General features: G+C 35.1%; 1 protein-coding gene across 4 annotated transcripts in view; it reads right to left on the bottom strand.

The window, feature by feature from the left end:
• Positions 1–19,139, bottom strand: part of LOC131042706 (uncharacterized) — a 77,328-nt gene that overhangs the window by 19,473 nt on the left and 38,716 nt on the right. For 3 of the 4 annotated variants that reach the window (XM_057976031.2, XM_057976032.2, XM_059220044.1), the window contains exons 3-5: positions 17,094–17,215; positions 14,176–14,236; positions 769–909 (exon numbers count right to left, since the gene is read on the bottom strand). In XM_057976031.2, the coding sequence (XP_057832014.2) occupies positions 769–909; positions 14,176–14,236; positions 17,094–17,215 (324 nt within the window). The remainder of the gene's footprint in view (positions 1–768; positions 910–14,175; positions 14,237–17,093; positions 17,216–19,139) is intronic. The other variant, XM_057976033.2, reaches the window with a different exon arrangement.

Here is a 19,139-nt window from a genome sequence, read left to right on the forward strand (position 1 = left end):
TAGGCCATTGGCCAAATGTATTTGAATTTTGAATTTTGAATGTAATCATTAATTTGAATATAATATAAATATAATGATATTCAGCATTTTCATTGTTCAATGCAACATGTTTGAGTATTTCAAAGTTTCATGTGTTATTCCTTATACATTTTTTAAAAACTATTTTTTAAGCACTACAAATGTTTGCACCATTATCCCTAGATCTAGGCCCTTGCTCCCCCTATCACCAAGATCCATAAACATGTCTCCAAATCTCATCATTAGGGTAAGTGTTGTCCTTGAAAACCATCCATATGTATTTGGCCACCAAGTAATAAGAATATTATAAATGAAAAGCATACAAGACCATTATATTTATTAAAGTATGATATATATGTATGTATGCACAAATGAATCATATATGTCATTTAGGTATGCAACAAATTTTAATATATATTCAATATCATTATATGACATGTCATTATATTCCTTATCTTATCTTTTTCATAAATACAAAAGTTTAATGATTGCATAGATCTGCTGCATTTTAATACTCTTCAAATTTAATATTCATTCTCTAATGTTTTTCATAGTCCAATCTTTCATTAGTTTACTAACACAGGTATAGGATATATTTTATAATTCATTTGTCTATACATTAGCAACAGTACTAGGAATATAGCATTTTCAATCATTTGTTTCAGCTCTCTTTCATGTAAGTGAAAAAAATTATATCAAAAGAATTTTCATACTTGGAACACCAGTGATAACATAAACAATATGCCATACCTGAATGGAAGACGCAATTATTGTAATTTGAGCCCCATTACCCTTTAACTCTTTCTCTAACCAAGTCCATTGTGTTTCTCCTAACATTTCTCCATTGCTAAATAACGAATCTCTATGGTATCTAGTGTCCAATAGAATCACCTAGCCAAGGACATTCCATTAACCAAAATGCTATTACAATTTTAAAAAATTAAAAAAATAAAATAACATGTTTTTTCTGTCTTTTAGATCTCTTTCTTCATACTAAACGAAAATATCATTTATTTAAGGAAATGGCAATAAGATCAATAAATGTCAAAAAGTAACTAACCCAAGATACATAACATCCAACATGATATTGTATGAGACCGTGTACACCATATTAGAGTAAATTTAGACAAATTTGAGTTTGTATGAAGTCCTTAGAAAAGGTATATTGTTTGCTCAGAAAATTGACCTGGCTCTAGCACACCATTTTCTATTGCATGTTCTCTATCACCTTCCAATGGAATGTCTTGGGAATGGATTTGAGAGGCTTCAAGCAGAATAACTAGACCTTGAACTGATAATTCTAAATGGAGGCAAAAAGACTGTCCTGGCAAGACACATTTGGCATTGTTTGCCAAGGGGTTAATGCAATATCTATCCACAAATACAAGAGGGGCACAAGTACAAAGATGAATAGGAGATGCAAAAACATAATTACTCATTGAGAGTGAAACCATCAAATACAACATACAAGCATTAATTGTATGTAGATCCAAAAAAATAGGAGCTTAGATATAGAGAGGCCATGTTTGGAATCTAACATGGAGAAGGTCCTAGTTTGGAATCTAACATATAGATAAGCTAAATATAGGAGCAGCCTGTAATATGCAACCCCTGTTTTGAGCCAAAAATTTTGCACCTTTCTATCTAACTTTCCAATGATTTACTCCTTACACATATGTCAAACACTTTGCATCCTCGCTTATTGTTCTGTGTTCTTCACCATGAACATACAATTTGCAAGTAGGCTCTGTTGTTATTTCCAGTTTGACTTTGTTTTTTTGTGTGATGTCCCCTTTTGGGAGGACACTGAATCTTGCCTAATATACTTGTAGAGTTATTGCAAGTTATGTATATTCAATCTGCTGTAGTAATCTTGACAGATTAAATTCAATGTCGTTTGCCCCTTCTAATTCACAGGTCTGCTGTTTATATCAATCTGATCTGCTACCTATACTCATATATATAAATGTGTGTATGAGAATCCTTTCTATTCCATCAGGTCTGATTCTTTGATTACTGATTTAATGTTTCCTCTTCTTTTCCTTCGATGTCTGCTTTATTATTGTTTACAGATTTGAATTCGTGTTCTGATCTCTTTGATAAATGTTCATATCTTTCTTCCAGAGTTTCTCATAGTTATGATTTAGGTCTGCTTCTAAATCTGCTTTTAATGCTTCAGATATTTTGTTCTAGTCCATGGATCCTTCCTTTTCAAATGAAAACTTCTCCACTTTATATCCTCCAATGTGAGGGAGAGGTCACACTTATTCATTATGGATGCCCTTTGGCAAGAAACACACCCTTTCACCATTAGCACCCTTTGAAAGAGTGCAAGTCTTCATTACTTCTGCCCTTTGAAAGGGACACAACCTTTCACAATCAGATCTGCACTTCTGATTCCCAAATTATCCCCCTTAAATGAGGTTCTCTTCTCCCTTTTAAATCTCATGTTTGAGGGAGTTGCAACTTTTCATTTCATGCCTTTGACCATTCATTAACTTATTAAAGTTTAATTATATTTAATTATATTCTTTATATTTTAATTTTAATTTTATTATTATCATTTATCATTAGATTGTATTTCAAAGTGGGGACATTACATTTTGAGTGTAAGGATTCCAATGTTTGTTTGCAAGGTATGTTTGATTCTAATACTCGTGCATTCTTTAAAATACAACATAGATTGCTCAAACTGAAGGAAAGATCATTTCTGTTATTAAAATCTGAGTACAAGAAAAAATTAAATAATAACTTTGAATTCATCAATACAAAGCTGACCTCAATGCTGGTTAATAAATCTAGAATATATAGACATTGCTCAAAACCTCCCACACATGATCCAATTTCTCTGACAAATCAGAACTTGGCCGCTTCAGAATCCATCACCCAGCAGTCCACCATCAAGTTAAAGAAAATTTGAAAAGGGTTTTTCCTATTTTAAATCTTTTTTTTTGTTTTTTTAAATTTCATTTGTCTTTTATATTTTCTTTTCATATTTAACTCATGGAACAACCTGTTAGACATTGTTAAACAGATAGACAGATTTGTATTTGTCATTGATGTCAAAAGGAGATATACAGAGATGTCATTGCTTGTAGATCATATAATAACAGTTACTCACAGATTTCATACTCACTGAATTGATAATCATTCTGTCTTTATCAATGGTTGTATTAATATGTATTGTGGACTGCATATTGATCGGGTTTGAGATTTCTGAAGATTTTCTTATTTGCAGTCTCATGATTCACGGGGATGAGTTATATCAGGTTATCCAAAATGAGTTATATGTTTGGAATGGGAACTGTTGTTGTTGTGAGTATCGTATTGATACAAGTGCTTACACTTTCAGAACAATGTTAATGATAAATGGTGATAAGTTGATAACAGAATATACATTGAATATACATCAAAAATGGTGCCTATCCTTACCTTTGATCTGTTCTGATTGGATGATTTGTTTACATCAAAACATGGAGATAAATATATCTTGTCTTTGTATGTTGATTGTGTTTAAGACATTTGTTAGATCCATCATGATGATTGAAGTAATTGTTATGAACTTGTGTTATGGTCAGATCGATATGTTTATATTGAGTCCATTATGGAGATTACGTTAGAACAACTTCTTATCAGCTATGGCACAACGAACTTTATTATTGCTTATGTCTGCAGTTTATAAAGTTTTATCATCAGCAATACAAAGGTGTGTTGGCATTGGTTATAGTTGTTGAAATTAGTAGCTAGCTCGGATTATATTAAGCTCGGATTATCAAACTTTAATGTTGCTAAAAGAAATTAAAGTTTGATCGTTATCTATGCGTTTAAACTCATTAGGGTTGGGCCCAAAATAATTGTAATTAAACTGTAATAGGTCTGGACCTATTCTGCACGGTAAAAGAAAGTCTTGCAATTAATCATGCCCTATATGTAACTTGTGGGGTTTTGGCGCCAAGTTAAAGGATAAAATTAAGATTATATGTGGTAGCCGACTTAGGTGAATTAAGGAGGTCAAGTCTCCTATATATATGCAAGTATCATTTATTGTATCTACACATCTTTAGCGAACTCCTCCATTCTGCAAGTTCAATCTTCTATCAACGAAATACTTCTAGCATCAGCGAACTATTGGAGAAAGTAAACAAACCCTATCCAAGGTCAGCATGCTATTTCTCTAAGGCAGCGAATTGATTTGCAGGTGTAGTGAAGCTCATCTACAAGACAACAGAGGCAGCAAAATCCTTCCTAGGCACTACGAGCATATCCTCAAGTCTGCAATTTGGTGATCAGTGAACTCCTTTGGCATAGTGAACCTCTTCTCACAGTCAACAAACCATCTTGCAGGGTCAGCACACACACCTTCAGGTCTGCTATTAATCAGTGATCAGCAAACTCCATTTGTGGACTGGAGATAAGTTACATGCTTGTTCTATTTGCTGACCTAATACTACTGTGTTAAATACTTAATGTGCTGAAGCTAATTGTAAAGAGACCTACTGATCGTTGATTAATAAGATCTGAGAAATTTGGCTAGGTTTTTCACCTCCAAGAGGGAGGTTTTCCCAGGATAATTGTTTGTGTTGTCTTGTGTTTCGTTTGCATTGTTTTATTATTAAGTCTGATCACTAAAACTAACATGGTATCAAAGTCAGGTTCCTTCTATAAGGCCTAACAGCTTGAAGGAAGAACCTGTACTTATCTTTTGTAGATTAGGGCTAAAGAAGTCTATGGTGAATCAGAAAGTTCAACAACAATGTCTGCTTGACAAATTGAAGGCATCGATGGGATGATAGCAAACATAAGATTTCGGGTGTTCTCATTCCTCTATTCTCAATCGTAGGGTCCACTTGGTTTGGAGATTTGCATCTGATTGCCTTATTGTTATTGTTATTGGTGTCTTAACTAGTGCACAAGGTTCTCTTGCTTGTTAACTACTTCATCTGAGGGTGCTTTCATATGTCGGTTTGCGCACTTGTTTTCAAATCTTAGTATTCCTATTATTCCTTTAAGGGTTGCATAACTATCTTCCTAGGGTTTTGTTGACGTGTATTTTGTACACTATCAAACACAGAATAAAATACCTAAAGGTACCTTATCCTCTCTTGAGTAAAGCCTCTGATTGCTGAAGATATCGCGAAAAAGGATCAATCAGGATGACTACAAGGTTCTTCGTTGTAGGATCTCTACGTGTGGATAAGCTCTCTGTGGTATGATGTGATTTGCTGGAATTACAAGGGGACTTACATTTGATAATTGAACATCTGATCTACTTTGAATATTGCTGGAACACAGGCTCTTACTAGCTTAGACTTGAAAAACAAGGAAAAAAGATGAGGGCGAGGAAAGGATCTAATCCTAACACTAAGAATGTAGGAGCAATGATTGATCTTTGATGAAATTCTAACTAAGTCTTGTTTTGACATCCCAGGACCATCTCCACAAGGTTAGTGCGATCTTCGAAGGAAAGCTTTATGATGTTCAAATCATCACTGCAGGCATAGACACCATCAGGTTGACGCATATCAATGAAGAAGCGACAATTGAAGTTAAGCTTAAGCTGAATGATTCCAGTTGACTACACAAGGCAAGTCTGCAATCAACAAACTGCTAGTAGTATGGATATACGAATTCCACCATCAATCAAGCACATTTCTTCCACTCATCTAATAACATGAAATCAAATATGAGAAGTATAAAGACCATGCAAATTGTCGAATCGACCCATAAATTTCACCATTTCTTCAATGAAGTTACAAGTCTTTTACAACAACATCTTGGCAACAATCTTTGCCTTCTCTCTCTACTCTACTCTAATTGCAATTCTATCAACTAGCTAATCACCTTCTAACTACTCTCTATCTATCTTCTATTAACTGCTTCTATATCTATATTCTAACTGCCTTTACAAAATGAAATGCCAGGGCTTATATAGTGCCCTCAATACAATTCGATGGCTTAGATCAATTCGAGATCAATGGCCAAGATTCAACAATGAAAACCCTAATTAGGGTTTGTTACAACCATTACATAACATTTAATGCTTGACCAATGATAAAATTGTATTGCTTGGACACATGTCCTCTCTAGAAAATTCCACCAATGGATAGCTGGGGTAGGTACATCGGAGTTTGTGCCACCTTCCATGAGTTAGGTACATTGAATCTGGAAATGCTGAGGTGGACCACACTGACTGGAGAAGTGATGACTAGGATGCCACCTCGTCTGACACTTGTAACTTGGTAAATATTCAACTTGATGGTGTTGAGAAGCTAGCTTTAATTAATTCATCTGGAACTATCTGCTTCTTCAACGAACCCTTGTTCTAACTTCTTGTGTCCTTGATGTGCAGGATGATTGATGTACCTCGCCTTGGAATACTGGATTGGAGAAGTCGCCCTTGATGACGTTAGTCCAAAGAAGGTCGTCCTTGTCGATGCTAGGCTGGAGGAGGTCGCCCTTGTCCTTGCTTGATCGTCCTTGGAGGAGACCGTCCTTGATCTGGCTTGATTTTACAACTCCGGGATCTCCAGTTGATGCCTACACAAAATATTAAAGTTAGTCTTTTGAGCATCAAACTTCAAAGCATGAAATTTAAGACCTTTCAACGGTAAAACTTAAGATATTAATTAGAAAAAAGTCATGATAAATCAAGAACTACACATTTTCAAATTAATAATGAATGGAATTTGGATCTTCAAGACTTAGACTTTACAAAATTGCAATGGGATCATAATAAGTCTTGAACAAGAACTTCAAAAAATGATTCTTCATACCTTCCCTTTGAGTATTTAAGTACAAAACCTTGAAAAATGAAGGAAGAGGACCGGATTTTGTTGGGCAAGATTTATAGTCCTTCCTTGGATGAAGTACGCCTCCTCTAGTTTGAAAAAGAATAAACTCCACTAGCCTCTTCAAAAATCTGGAAATTCGCCTTCAAATGTCTTCAAAAAATCTGGAAATTATCCTCCAATCTAGCTAGAAATTCGCCTCTCCAATAGCTTTCAAGATGAATTTCGCCCTCCACTAGCTTCTCCACACTTAGTAGAAATTCGCTCCACTCCTCTAGATTTCGCTCCTCAAATTGCTCTCCAATTTCGCACTTGAAAGGATGATTGAATGATTTGAATTGTGAAACAACACCTCCAATATATAGAGCGCTCACCTTCTACATCTCTCCATAGGCCGACTTGGCAAAATATGCCAAAAAAAATAAATAAATTTGCAAAAACAAGAGGCCGACCTAATAAAATAATGAAACATGATACCTCAAGCGCCCCATTTTCAATTTTAATTTAATAAAAATTAATTTTAAATGCCTTCACAATAAAAGTTCGATTTTTTTTAAGGCCTAAAATCAATTTATTAAATGCCAATTTAATTTAATTTTTTTGAATATTTCGGAGTTTTTAGCGAACTTGGCATCTAATGCGATTTGGAGGATATTAACGCCCAAGTAGAAAATAGTGAATGCCAATAACTTCGCTCTGGTCCCTTGGAGAGGGACAGGAGCATCTTTTCACTTTTGTCCTCAATCCTTCATTTTTTAATTGCCAATTCACGTTGTGGGGCTAGCAATGATCCCTTTCGTCCCTTCAGTGCATGTTCAACTCGTATTTTGCAAGGCAAAATTGATGTTCTAGAGATTTTCGCCCTGGTCCTTCAATGAGGGACAGGAGCGCCTTTTGCATTTGGCCTAGGATCATCAAGTTTTTGGAGTCAAACCTTTGTTCATCATGATTTAGAAGACCTTTCCAATCTTGCTCAACTTTGCCTTAGCATAATCTCGGAGGGAAATTGTTGATTTTATAAAAATCGCCCTGGTCCTTTAGTGAGGGACAGGAGCGCCTTTTGCATCCATTGCGCAAATTCTTGATCATATCAACCTCAAGGCATTTTAAACATCATTTCAAATTTGCGCCTTGGCTTAGATTTGTCCAAACTTGGCGAGAAGGACTGGATATTAGGTTTTTCGCCCTGGTCCCTTGGAGAGGGACAGGAGCGATTTTGCAAATCCAAGCTTATCCGTCCTTTGTTAGCCTTCCAAATTATATTCAGTGGATAAATCATATTTTCCTTGGTCTCTTCAAATCATAAAATTGTCTTGATCCTGCAAGAACAGTGCAAATTTGAAATTCAAGCTCCGGTCCTTCAGTGAGGGACAAGAGCGAATTTTGTCTTCTAGGCCAAAATGCTTCACTTTTCACCATGAAATGTCTTGGCTAAGGAAGATATCATCTTGTTACACGCCATGAATAAGAGTTCAAGTCTAAGAAAAGTCTAAGAATGTGTATATAGAGAAAATCGCTCTGGTCCCTTGGTGAGGGAGAGGAGCGCTTTTACCTTTGTAGACAAAAACTCCATCATTTCATTGTCTTTGATCAAGTCTGGATGCTCTATCATGCTCATTTCGTCCTTCACCATGCCTTTGATGTTTCAATCTGACCAAACAAGGCCAGGAATGACTCAAATAAGCCCCTTTCGCCCTGGTCCCTTGGAGAGGGACAGGAGCGAAATTCGCTCTGGATCCTCAGTGAAGGACAGGAGCGAAATTTGACTTTTTGAACTCTCTATCAGGATAATCTTTATGGAATATAACACTTAAGTATAAGAAAGAAGAAAGATAGAAACTTTAAGTTATATTCCATATATACTTTCAGGATGTTTGAGAGTGGTTTCAGACCTCTAGGAGTTATATTGCAAAATCTAGTTTTTTGAGGTTTTTCAATTTCCAGACTTAGTCAAATTTCAAGATCAGGACATTCTAGACTTAGCCAAATTTCAGGATCAGGACTTTCAGACTTAGCCAAATTTTCAGGATCAGGACTTTCAGACTTAGCCAAATTTTCAGGATCAGGACTTCACTCCAGCAGGACCTGCTATCCTATTGATCTCCCCGACAGCACTCAAAAATGCAAAAGCCAACTGACAAAACCCTAAAAGACCTAAAAAAAACAAACCCTAAAAAGCAAAAAAAAAGGGGGTCCCCATTTGCAATGGGGCGATGTGTGAAAACGTCACAACAGGTTTGTAACAATCACCCTAGTTCGAGCTCTGTTCTAATCCAATTCGAATTATTGAAGTTAGTATTTGGTTATCCCCTACTCTCTATTTTGAGAATGTTTATCTCTCAACCTATTTGATGTGGTTTGCTATGAATATGTAATGATCCGAATTGATCTTAATACATCCTTGGCACTTAAGATTTCTACATGTGTGTTCAGATATAAAACTAGGAGTATTATGATGGATATAACAACAAGCACAAATAGGAAGATTGAAAGATGAATAAATTTATAGGAGATTCAAAAATATCGAACTTTAGTTGAAAACATATAGTGTCCTCTAATCATTGGTGTGGTAGGCATGTAAAGGTAAGATGCCTTAGTCATCGTATTTAGTATCTATGCCCAATGATGACCTTACTATCTTCTTCTGATGATACTTGCTGCATAGTTTTAATGCATCATATTCTATCTAAATCTTGAAATGCTTAATAGTCTTGCTGCTCTGGCATTACATACTATCTTGGTGTCTCCTAACATCATACGTACTGTATTCTCTGTTCTATAATAAGGTTGGCATGTAGGACTGGAACTGTGTAACACTTGGTTCTCTTCAGCTCTTCATAAAAGCTCTCATGTTCTTTGTTATACATTTATTATAACCTTGCTTTGTTCCTCGTGTAGAGGATTGCCTTTAGCTCTAATGCATTTTCTGTCATAGCTTTCCCTATCCTCACATAATATTCATTGTGATATTATCTCTTCACTTTGAGCATACTGCCTATTACATTTTTGAAGTAAGTATTCTCTTGATGATGAAACCTAAGATGAATGAGGTATTTAACTTATTGAAGTTGTCTTTTGATCATACGCTTGTGCTCAACTACAATGTGTATCCTTTTGAGTGGTTGATACTCATATCTGATTTTACGCATTGGCTGGAAAGACAATTTGGCTTATATACCTTGCTTATGGATTTTGTAAAATGTTAGATTGTCAAGGTTTTCTAAAGTCATACACTTGCCTTAGTTTTTTCTAATATGATTAGGCATAGCTAACTCTCTGTTATTCAACTATGGAAAACAATTTTACATTTAAAGAATGTTGTGCAGCTTTACACTATGATTGAAGTTGATCATAGACTGGCAATATCCTTTTGAGCAATCTTGGCATATGTTGTCAATGGTGGAAGTCTAGTCAATAAAAAGATAAAAGTTATTTTACATGTTAATTCATTCTATTGGGACATTTAGTCATGTTGATGCTTCTCATCAAGATATTCTTGAATTACCATGCCTTCAAGCTTAAGAGGGAGCTTAGTTTCTTCACTTGAAGGTATGCCATGTTCATAATGATTGTACTATGGGTCCATTTCGTAAAAGTGAAGTAAGGAAAAGATTGACATTTCTCATCTTTGATTTATGGTAACTTATGTTGGCTGCTTTCCTTGATTGATTCTTATATTATGCAATCTTCATGAGACTTGGTTACCACAATTTTATATTAAGAATCAAGAGGGAGTTCCATATGGAAGTTTTTATGAAGCTAGATGTGTAGCTCATAGTTATAAGGAAACATTTGCTCTTGCTGCTAGATATACTAATATTAGAACCATTATAGCTAATGTTGTAGGCTGGAAGTTGGATATAAAGACTGTTTTCTTAATGTTGTCTATATTGAATAACTAGAAGGTTATGAGATTCGAGATAGAGAATCTAATGTGTTCAGATTAAAGAAAAGCTCTTTACGGTCTCAAGCAAGCTTCTTGAGCTTGGTATGAGAAGACTGACAAGTATTTGATTAGTTTAGGATCTTGCAAGAATGATGTTGATTCTTACCTTTACTTTAAATGTATTTTTTTGGTGAAATGCTAATTTTGGATGATTTATTTCTAACTGATGAAAATAGTCTCATCTCTACATGAAGAAAGAATTAGCTTCAGAGTTTGAAATGAAGGACTTAGGCTTAATGCATTACTTTCCAGGGTTAGAAGTATGGCAAGATCTAATGAAATTATTCTAAGTCAAGGAAGTATATTGAATAGATTTGGAATGATGGATTGCAAACCTATGTCTACTCCTATGGAAACTAACTTGAAGAAATTGAGTTCATTTTTGCAGATCCATCAGAGTACATACAATTGATTGGATCTGAACAAACCAAAGCATGTTCATCTTATTGCAGACAAGCATATTTTGAGATATTTGCCAGGAACAGTTGGCTACAGGCTAAAGTATCCAATCAACATTGTCATCACCCTAGAAGGCTTCTCAAATTCTGATTGGGCAGGAAGTGTTAGAACACTTCAGGAATTTGCTTCAACTTGAGTTCTGCTCTAATCTCTTGGGCCAATAGGAATCAATCCTCAGTTGCATTGAGCACTGCTGAAGCTAAGTACATTGTGAAGGAGTGTGGCTTCACAAAGCTTCTTGCTAGGTTGTTTGGGCAACCTTGGGAACCCTCAGTCATTAATTGTAACAATCAGAATTGTATTGAGATGTCTGTTAATCCCGTGTTTCATGACAGGCCAAAACATGTGACAACTCATTATCACTATGTTCATGATATTGTACAGAAAGGTGCCATTCAACTGAATATGTCAGCATCAATGAGCAGATTGCAGTTGTTCTCGCCAAGCCTCGTGTTCGAGTGAAGTTTGTGTGCTTCAAAAAGAGACTTGGAATTGTGGAGAACACAACCTTGGCTGAGAGGGAGTCTCAGTCCTAGTGATGCATTAAGTTGCATCTTCCACCCTTTGCGGGCAATGCAAGGTGACATTGGATCCTTCTCTGAGAGAAGGTTGAGGTGAAAGACCTCCTCCACCCTCTGCGGGAAATGCAAGGTGGAACCACCCTCTACGAAAAGCAAGGTGGCAGGTTATTCTTCTCAGTAGAGAAGTTTTGAGGTGTAAGACCTCCTCTCACCCTCTACGGGCAATACAGGATGGATATCATGAACGAAGTTCATGATGTATATTTGTATATTCTTCTTGCAGGTGTGCACTCACCCTCTGTGGGCAATGCAAGGTGACATTGTGTCCTTCTCTAGGAGAAGGCTGAGGTGTAAGACCTCTTCCACCCTCTGCGGGCAATGCAAGGTGGATGTCATGGAAGGTCCATGACGTGTTATGGTTACTTGGTGTTATCCTCCCTAGCTAAGAGGGAGTGTTGAAATTAGTAGCTAGCTCGGATTATCACACTTTAATGTTGCTAAAAGCAATTAAAGTTTGATCATTATCTATGCATTTAAACTCATTAGGGTTGGGCCCAAAATAATTGTAATTAAACTGTAATAGGTCTCGACCTATTCTGAGCGGTAAAAGAAAGTCTTGTAATAAATCATGCCCTATATGTAACTTGTGGGGTTTTGGCACCAATTTAAAGGATAAAATTAAGATTATATGTGCTAGCCGACTTAGGTGAATTAAGGAGGCCAAGTCTCCTATATATATGCAAGTATCATTCATTGTATCTACACATCTTTAGCGAACTTCTCCATTCTGCAAGTTCAATCTTCTATCAGCGAAATACTTCTAGCATCAGCGAACTATTGAAGAAAGTAAACAAACCCTATCCAAGGTCAGCAGACTGTCTGTCTAGGGCAGCGAATTGATTTGCAGGTGTAGTGAAGCTCATCTACAAGACAGCAGAGGCAGCAAAATCCTTCCTAGGCACTGCGAACATATCCTCAAGTCTGCAATTTGGTGATCAGTAAACTCCTTTGGCATAGTGAACCTCTTCTCACAGTCAGCAAACCATTTTGCAGGGTCAGCACACATACCTTCAGGTCTGCTATTTATCAGTGATCAGCAAACTCCATTTGTGGACTACAGATAAGTTACATGCTTGTTCTATTTGCTGACCTAATACTACTGTGTTAAATACTTAATGTGCTGAAGCTAATTGTAAAGAGACCTACTGATCGTTGATTAATAAGATCTGAGAAATTTGGTTGGGTTTTTCACCTCCCAGAGGGAGGTTTTCCCAGGATAATTGTTTGTGTTGTCTTGTGTTTCGTTTGCATTGTTTACTTCTGAGTTTTATTATTAAGTCTGATCACTAAAACTAACAATAGTTACTGTACGGGTATAACTGTCTTAATAGTTAATTAGTTTCTAACTTTTTTAACCAACCAACCGATGGGCATACATATTTAGAGAAGGCAAAGGAACAGTGGAAGTCAAGTTAGTATGGGTGTGTATGAAAGCTAAATACAAAATGAGTTGTTGCAGATGTGAAGTGTCTTAGAAGTTGATCATATGTAGTCCATTACTACCATAAATTCTGAAAGTAACATTGAGTGAGTTTGTAAATTCTGAGAATGTCAGTGAGTTTGTAAATTCTGAGAATATCATTGTAAAATCTAAAAGAGAGTTTAGTCAGTCTCATTTCTTTCGACATTCACCAAGTTGAGAGAAATCTAATGTAATACATTAGCAAATTAGAGAAGTCTGAATGAGCAAAGAATTTTGTAATTTCCAGAAGGTTGATGCCTCAAGGATGCTGGGTTGGTGCTTCTGTTGGAGTTGGTGCTCTCAAGCAAGGGATTTGGTGATTCCTTAGGGTTGGTGCCCTTAATGCATTGTACATATTTTAATTCTTGAGGCTGGATAAGGACAATAGATCCTAGCAGCATTTCTCACCGTGGTTTTTCACCCATCTTGGGTTTTCCGCGTACACATGCTCTGCAGTTTTCATATTTAGGTTGAGTTGAGTCTGATGCAAAACTCTTCTATATTAGACACTCTTCTTTTGCTAAGTTGCACTCTAAGTTTTACTGATAATGTGCATTATCTTCGCTTCCACTTATTCCCTGCATGTGCTTGGAATTATCTTTGGTACTGTAACTATTGGCTATTTATGACTCATCAATGGCAAGAGTGGATAAGGCTTCATTGATAATAAATGATAAAATAAACACATTTCTCACTTTGCAATGAAAGAGGGTATCATGATATTTAAGTCAAGTACTATGGAACCATCAACAGTTCGGATATTGACAAAAGGTGGTAAAAATATGAATCAAATCTACATTTGGTTTAGCTTAGTTCACTGAGTAAATTTAGTGTTGAAATGTAGTCATACAATAGTGAAAAGAATACTGATACTAACAGAAAAATGCAATATCTCTAAGAAAGGTGATAAACTTTCAATACCTTAATTTGTTTTCCAACAGGTCCAAACAAATACGAAGCATACACTCCTGCTTGTTTACGTCTGCAATATAACAGAACAATATATCAATACTAGCATTGAATCCAACTATGACAATCATCTCTTGTACAAGTGAAACCCAGAAACCCACTAGAACATTAAATTGTGAGATTGTTTTACATAATTAACTAGTACCGTTATATGGGAAGATTAACTATCACCTACTATCCAAAGTAGTATTATGTCTTACAACTTAATAACAAAAAAGAGAATATAAAATGGCACACAGTGACTCAATTAGTGTGCTAAATGACTAATAATAGAATGAATTGATAAAACAGAAACCTATTATGGTGGAAAACTGCTTAAAATGGCTAAGAAACCACTTGAAGTTTCATAACCATTCAAGTGCATGAACTAGCTTAAAGCATAAATGTGTAACCTCCATTACAGAAGAAACATAGTTGACATGAACTATACCCCACCTTTAACCCAATTTTTATTCTTCCTTTAACTACATATGTATAAAGATACTTCATGGAGAATGAGTGTTTCTATTACAACCCTCTTTTGTTTTTGTGTGGTTTGTTCTTTAGATGCTCCCCTGCTGATGGTATATTATCTAGCACTTTGCATCCCAATCAACTAACTTTGGTCATTAATGGATGATCCTCTCTCCTTCAAATACTCATTTTCCAGAACCCTTAGGTTTATTCTAGCATGGGACAGGACCCATCATCCAACTCTTTACATTAACTCAACTTGGGATCTTTGGCATACCAATGTGAAACAATCTTGCATACTTGGTGGCAGTGCCACATTGCATTAGGAGTTTTTGTATAACTAGGTACAAGGACTTTCATATTTTTCAAAATTAGTAATTTTTGTTTATTTCTGGGAATCCAAACTTTTTGAGCAGAGTCACAACAGAAATTTTTTGCATTATTTCCTCTTAGAATTATGCTCTCAAATGATGTATGTCAGTCAATCTCCTATATAGATGCTTCTTATTCAAATTCTTTGGCTTACAAGTATCAATCTGACATTTTCCAAGATAAAAAAATGTCACTTGAGATCCCAAATTCCCAAATGGCTGAAAAACACTATCATTTTCATGAAGATATCATTTCATTCTGGGAATTTTGAGCTTATGGCAGCAATGGAACGCTTGATACATACAAAGCTTCTGGTTAAGATCCTCGTTCCTTGAATTTGAAGCTTCCAAATACTTCCTACCTGGACTTTTGTGATATCCAAAGTAGAAACAACATTCAAAAAATTTACAAATGCGCCTTGAATTCCAAGATTATAATTAGGACTTCAAAATAAAATTAATCTGCAAAATCTTCTTTTGTACTTCTGAATACTATGAAATTTTCAAATTTAGATTCTTCTTTTGCAACTCTGAATATTTTGAAATTTAAAATTAAAGCGCAATGCACTCAAAATTTGTTCTTATTGGTAGTTTGAAGACCATAGGTATAAGATAATGTATTTTTTTCTACTCATGCAATTTAGGAAAGGCTGTACTGACTTTATTAAAGATTGGTGCAACATTGCATTCTAATCATTGAGGATTTGAAAGAAAGACTTCTTATGCAATTTCGTATGATGATTCTAATTGTGGACAGAAAAAATAAGTAATTCAAGATTAGACATTATGTCAAGTGGCAGGTTGTGTTAACTGTTAAGAGAGGATTGCTTTGTGTTGTTTTGTTATAGGCTGGTTATGCAGTGTCAAATTACTTAAATATACTGACAAATTTGATATTAGACCATGTGTACTTTTTTCCCATCAATGTCCAGGTACCATATATTAATATAAAAAATTACATCAATGGAGAGCCTAAAGAAACGCAAAAGTATAGGCTGTCATTGACAAGGCAGCACTAGACTTTGTGTTATTCCCAACTTGACCAGTGATTCCCACAAAAAGGTTATGTGCTGATTTCTTTCAAGGGCTCCAACAATTTATTGACTGTGGAGTGGTTAATTTCCAAAGGTTGCACTCAATATGAAAACAAATCAGTTATATAAGAATAAAATTTAAACTCTCAATAATGTTGCTGTAAAATTTGATAGCGAATTCAAATTGTTCCTGCGTGAAGCACAAATGCAATCCTTGAATAGAATTGCACCAAAGGATATGAGGGCTTTTGTCCCTGAACCCAAGAGGGGTTATTGTCCTCTAAATCATCCACACGAAGGGTTTCATCCTTGAATGCAAACTTGAAATTAAAATTTTGAAAATAATTAAAATGAACAATGATGATGAATAATGAGCCTTGACTTCTCTTTTATAAGCACTTTGCCTTGGGCCCTCTATTTATTTTATTTATTTATTTATTTTACTTTTCTTTCCAAGTAATTTTAAAATACTTTTATATTATCCCCTAGGGTCCCATTTTAAATTATAATTTTAAATGAAGTGTTAAAGACACTTTTTAAATAATAGTTAAGAGGTGTTTTCAAAAATGAAATAACTCGACCCGTTTAAAATATTATTATTATTATTATTTTTATTTGAAAAGGGGACATGACATTCAAATGCAATAATTAATCTAAATTGCATCTTTGAAGAATATAAAATTCTATTTTAAATTGCACAACATTACTCTGCTTATACTGTCTAATTTTTCTACATTGCAAGCGAGGGTATAAACAATCAAGTGTATCAAATTTAATAGTCTAGTTGATTGTATAGCATTGAAACTGAAGTGTAAATCAAGCATTGAAACTTCATCTACACTACTAATTTATCCCTCAAATTCAAAATAGAGAGAACATGGAAATTCAATGCATGAAATATTCAATTCATATCATTTGTGCAATTTATTCAGAATCAAAACAGAATTTTTATAACATGTACCATAATCATGCTGCCAATACTGATTCATGTTTAGCATGTACAATGTCTCACCTTGGACTATTTGAGGCTTCATCCAAGAAATCCAACATAAGCTTTTGGCTTATAGCTTTATTAGGATATTCCTTTCCAGCATCATTTAATCCATAATCATGATCATCCCAAGTTCCTATAACCTGCAATATTAAAATATCATTTTAAATGAAATGTAAATCAAATTTTCCCTTAAAATGCTAAACTTCATGCAACTTACAAGAGGAAAACCTTAATTTATTGTAGAGACTGATTTCTTTAAGCAGTCCCAAGCTGCAAGTGCTAGCCCGACATAGATTGTAATGTAACACACACAACTTCACCAATATTATTGTCACGTGGCACCACATATATGATTATGACACATTAACCCCCTAACTACTAAGTACTGTCCATGACTTAAAGAACTAGGTCACATGTCTAATATAGGTAGTGAGCCTATTCTTATTTCCATCTCATATTCATAACACTCACCCTTAACATAAAAAATACCAACTTTCAAATATGTGACAAACATAAAATTGGATCATGATTAACATTTTTTCATGTCTTCATTTCTTGATCTGAAATTAGTACCAACTTCTATCACTTCATTGAGTTAGGTCACTCATAAACACTGTATTAGGTCGCTATCACCTTAGTATCCTATACAATAGAAATCCTACCAATGCCTAAGGGCTCACCTAAACATCACCATCATATTGTTGGGATAAGGTGTGGTACACCTTGCATAATGTTTATTTTATTATTATGTGTGTGGTGCACCTAGGAGGACCTGGATGGACATGCACGACTAGGACTTAACATTCTTGGGGCCATTTTATGTGTTGTATTGTAACATTGGTAATATATTTAATGTGGGTCTCACATTGGGGAAATGCATTTAATTTAATATTGGGGAAACATTAATAAAGTGAAAACTTAGTACCCACTATTAAATGTGAGATCAATAGTTTTGTGAACTCATGGTTTTGAGTCACATGGTTTTATTTTACCACTTGGTTGTATTTGTGTGAGCTTGATTCTATATAAGCAAGCACATGTTTAGTGGTCAAGGTTGGCTGGTTGAGTAAGTTGTCATTATTTTGTCTTTATGTGAAGTGCATATGTGAAGCATGGTATGGGATGTGTGGATTCATTCTTGGACACATGGAGGATGCATTGAGGGGCTTGATGTTTCAGAAGTCTAAGTTACTGGTACTTCACATTTTCCCCCCAAATCCGGATGCGATACGTATCGGATTCGGATTCGCCCTGGAATCCCTGTGGATTCGAACAGGGTACTGATTTTTTCCTCCTAAAACGTATCCGTTATTTGACTCACGAATCCCGACGCATCCGGTGTAGACGTGGCGATTCCATACGGTTTTTTTGACGAATCCACATCATTCGCAAATTTCGAGGGTTTTTTTCACAAGTCGAATATGTCATTTAACGTTTTAAACCCTAAAGCAACGCCAAAAATAAAAAATCGCGAAACCATTCCACGCCACGCACAGTGAAAAAGGAAAACCGAAACCATTCCACGGATTGCATTAACAAGCGACGGCACAGAGGTTTGAGGAGGCGCGACGGCGGGAGGCGCGTGACGACGGGAGGCGCAAAGACACGGAGGAGGCGCGCGACGACGGCGGGAGGCACCACGGCAGGAGGGCGACGACAGAGGGCTTCCGCATCCTCCATTTGCAGGTTTGATATTAAATTTTTTATTATAGTTTGTTATAGTTTGTTAAATTTTATTATAGTTTGTTTAATAGTTTGCTAATTAAATTGTTTGTTAAATGAAAACTAATAAAAATATAATTTTTCATTTTTAAATAATAAAACTATTTTCAATTTTGCTAGTTAATTATTATAATAATTAACTAGCAAAATTGAAAATAGTTTTATTATTTAAAAATGAAAAATTATATTTTTATTAGATTGTTTGTTTTCATTTAACAAACAATTTAACAAACTATTAAACAAACTATAATAATTTTTTTAAAAAACTATTCATATTTAAAATAATAATAATTTAATAATAGGTATATTTTTTAAAAACCTAATAACTTTCATAATTATAAT

The sequence above is a fragment of the Cryptomeria japonica genome, chromosome 4 (genome assembly GCF_030272615.1).
Source record: "Cryptomeria japonica chromosome 4, Sugi_1.0, whole genome shotgun sequence".
In the NCBI taxonomy this organism is placed as follows: domain Eukaryota; kingdom Viridiplantae; phylum Streptophyta; class Pinopsida; order Cupressales; family Cupressaceae; genus Cryptomeria; species Cryptomeria japonica.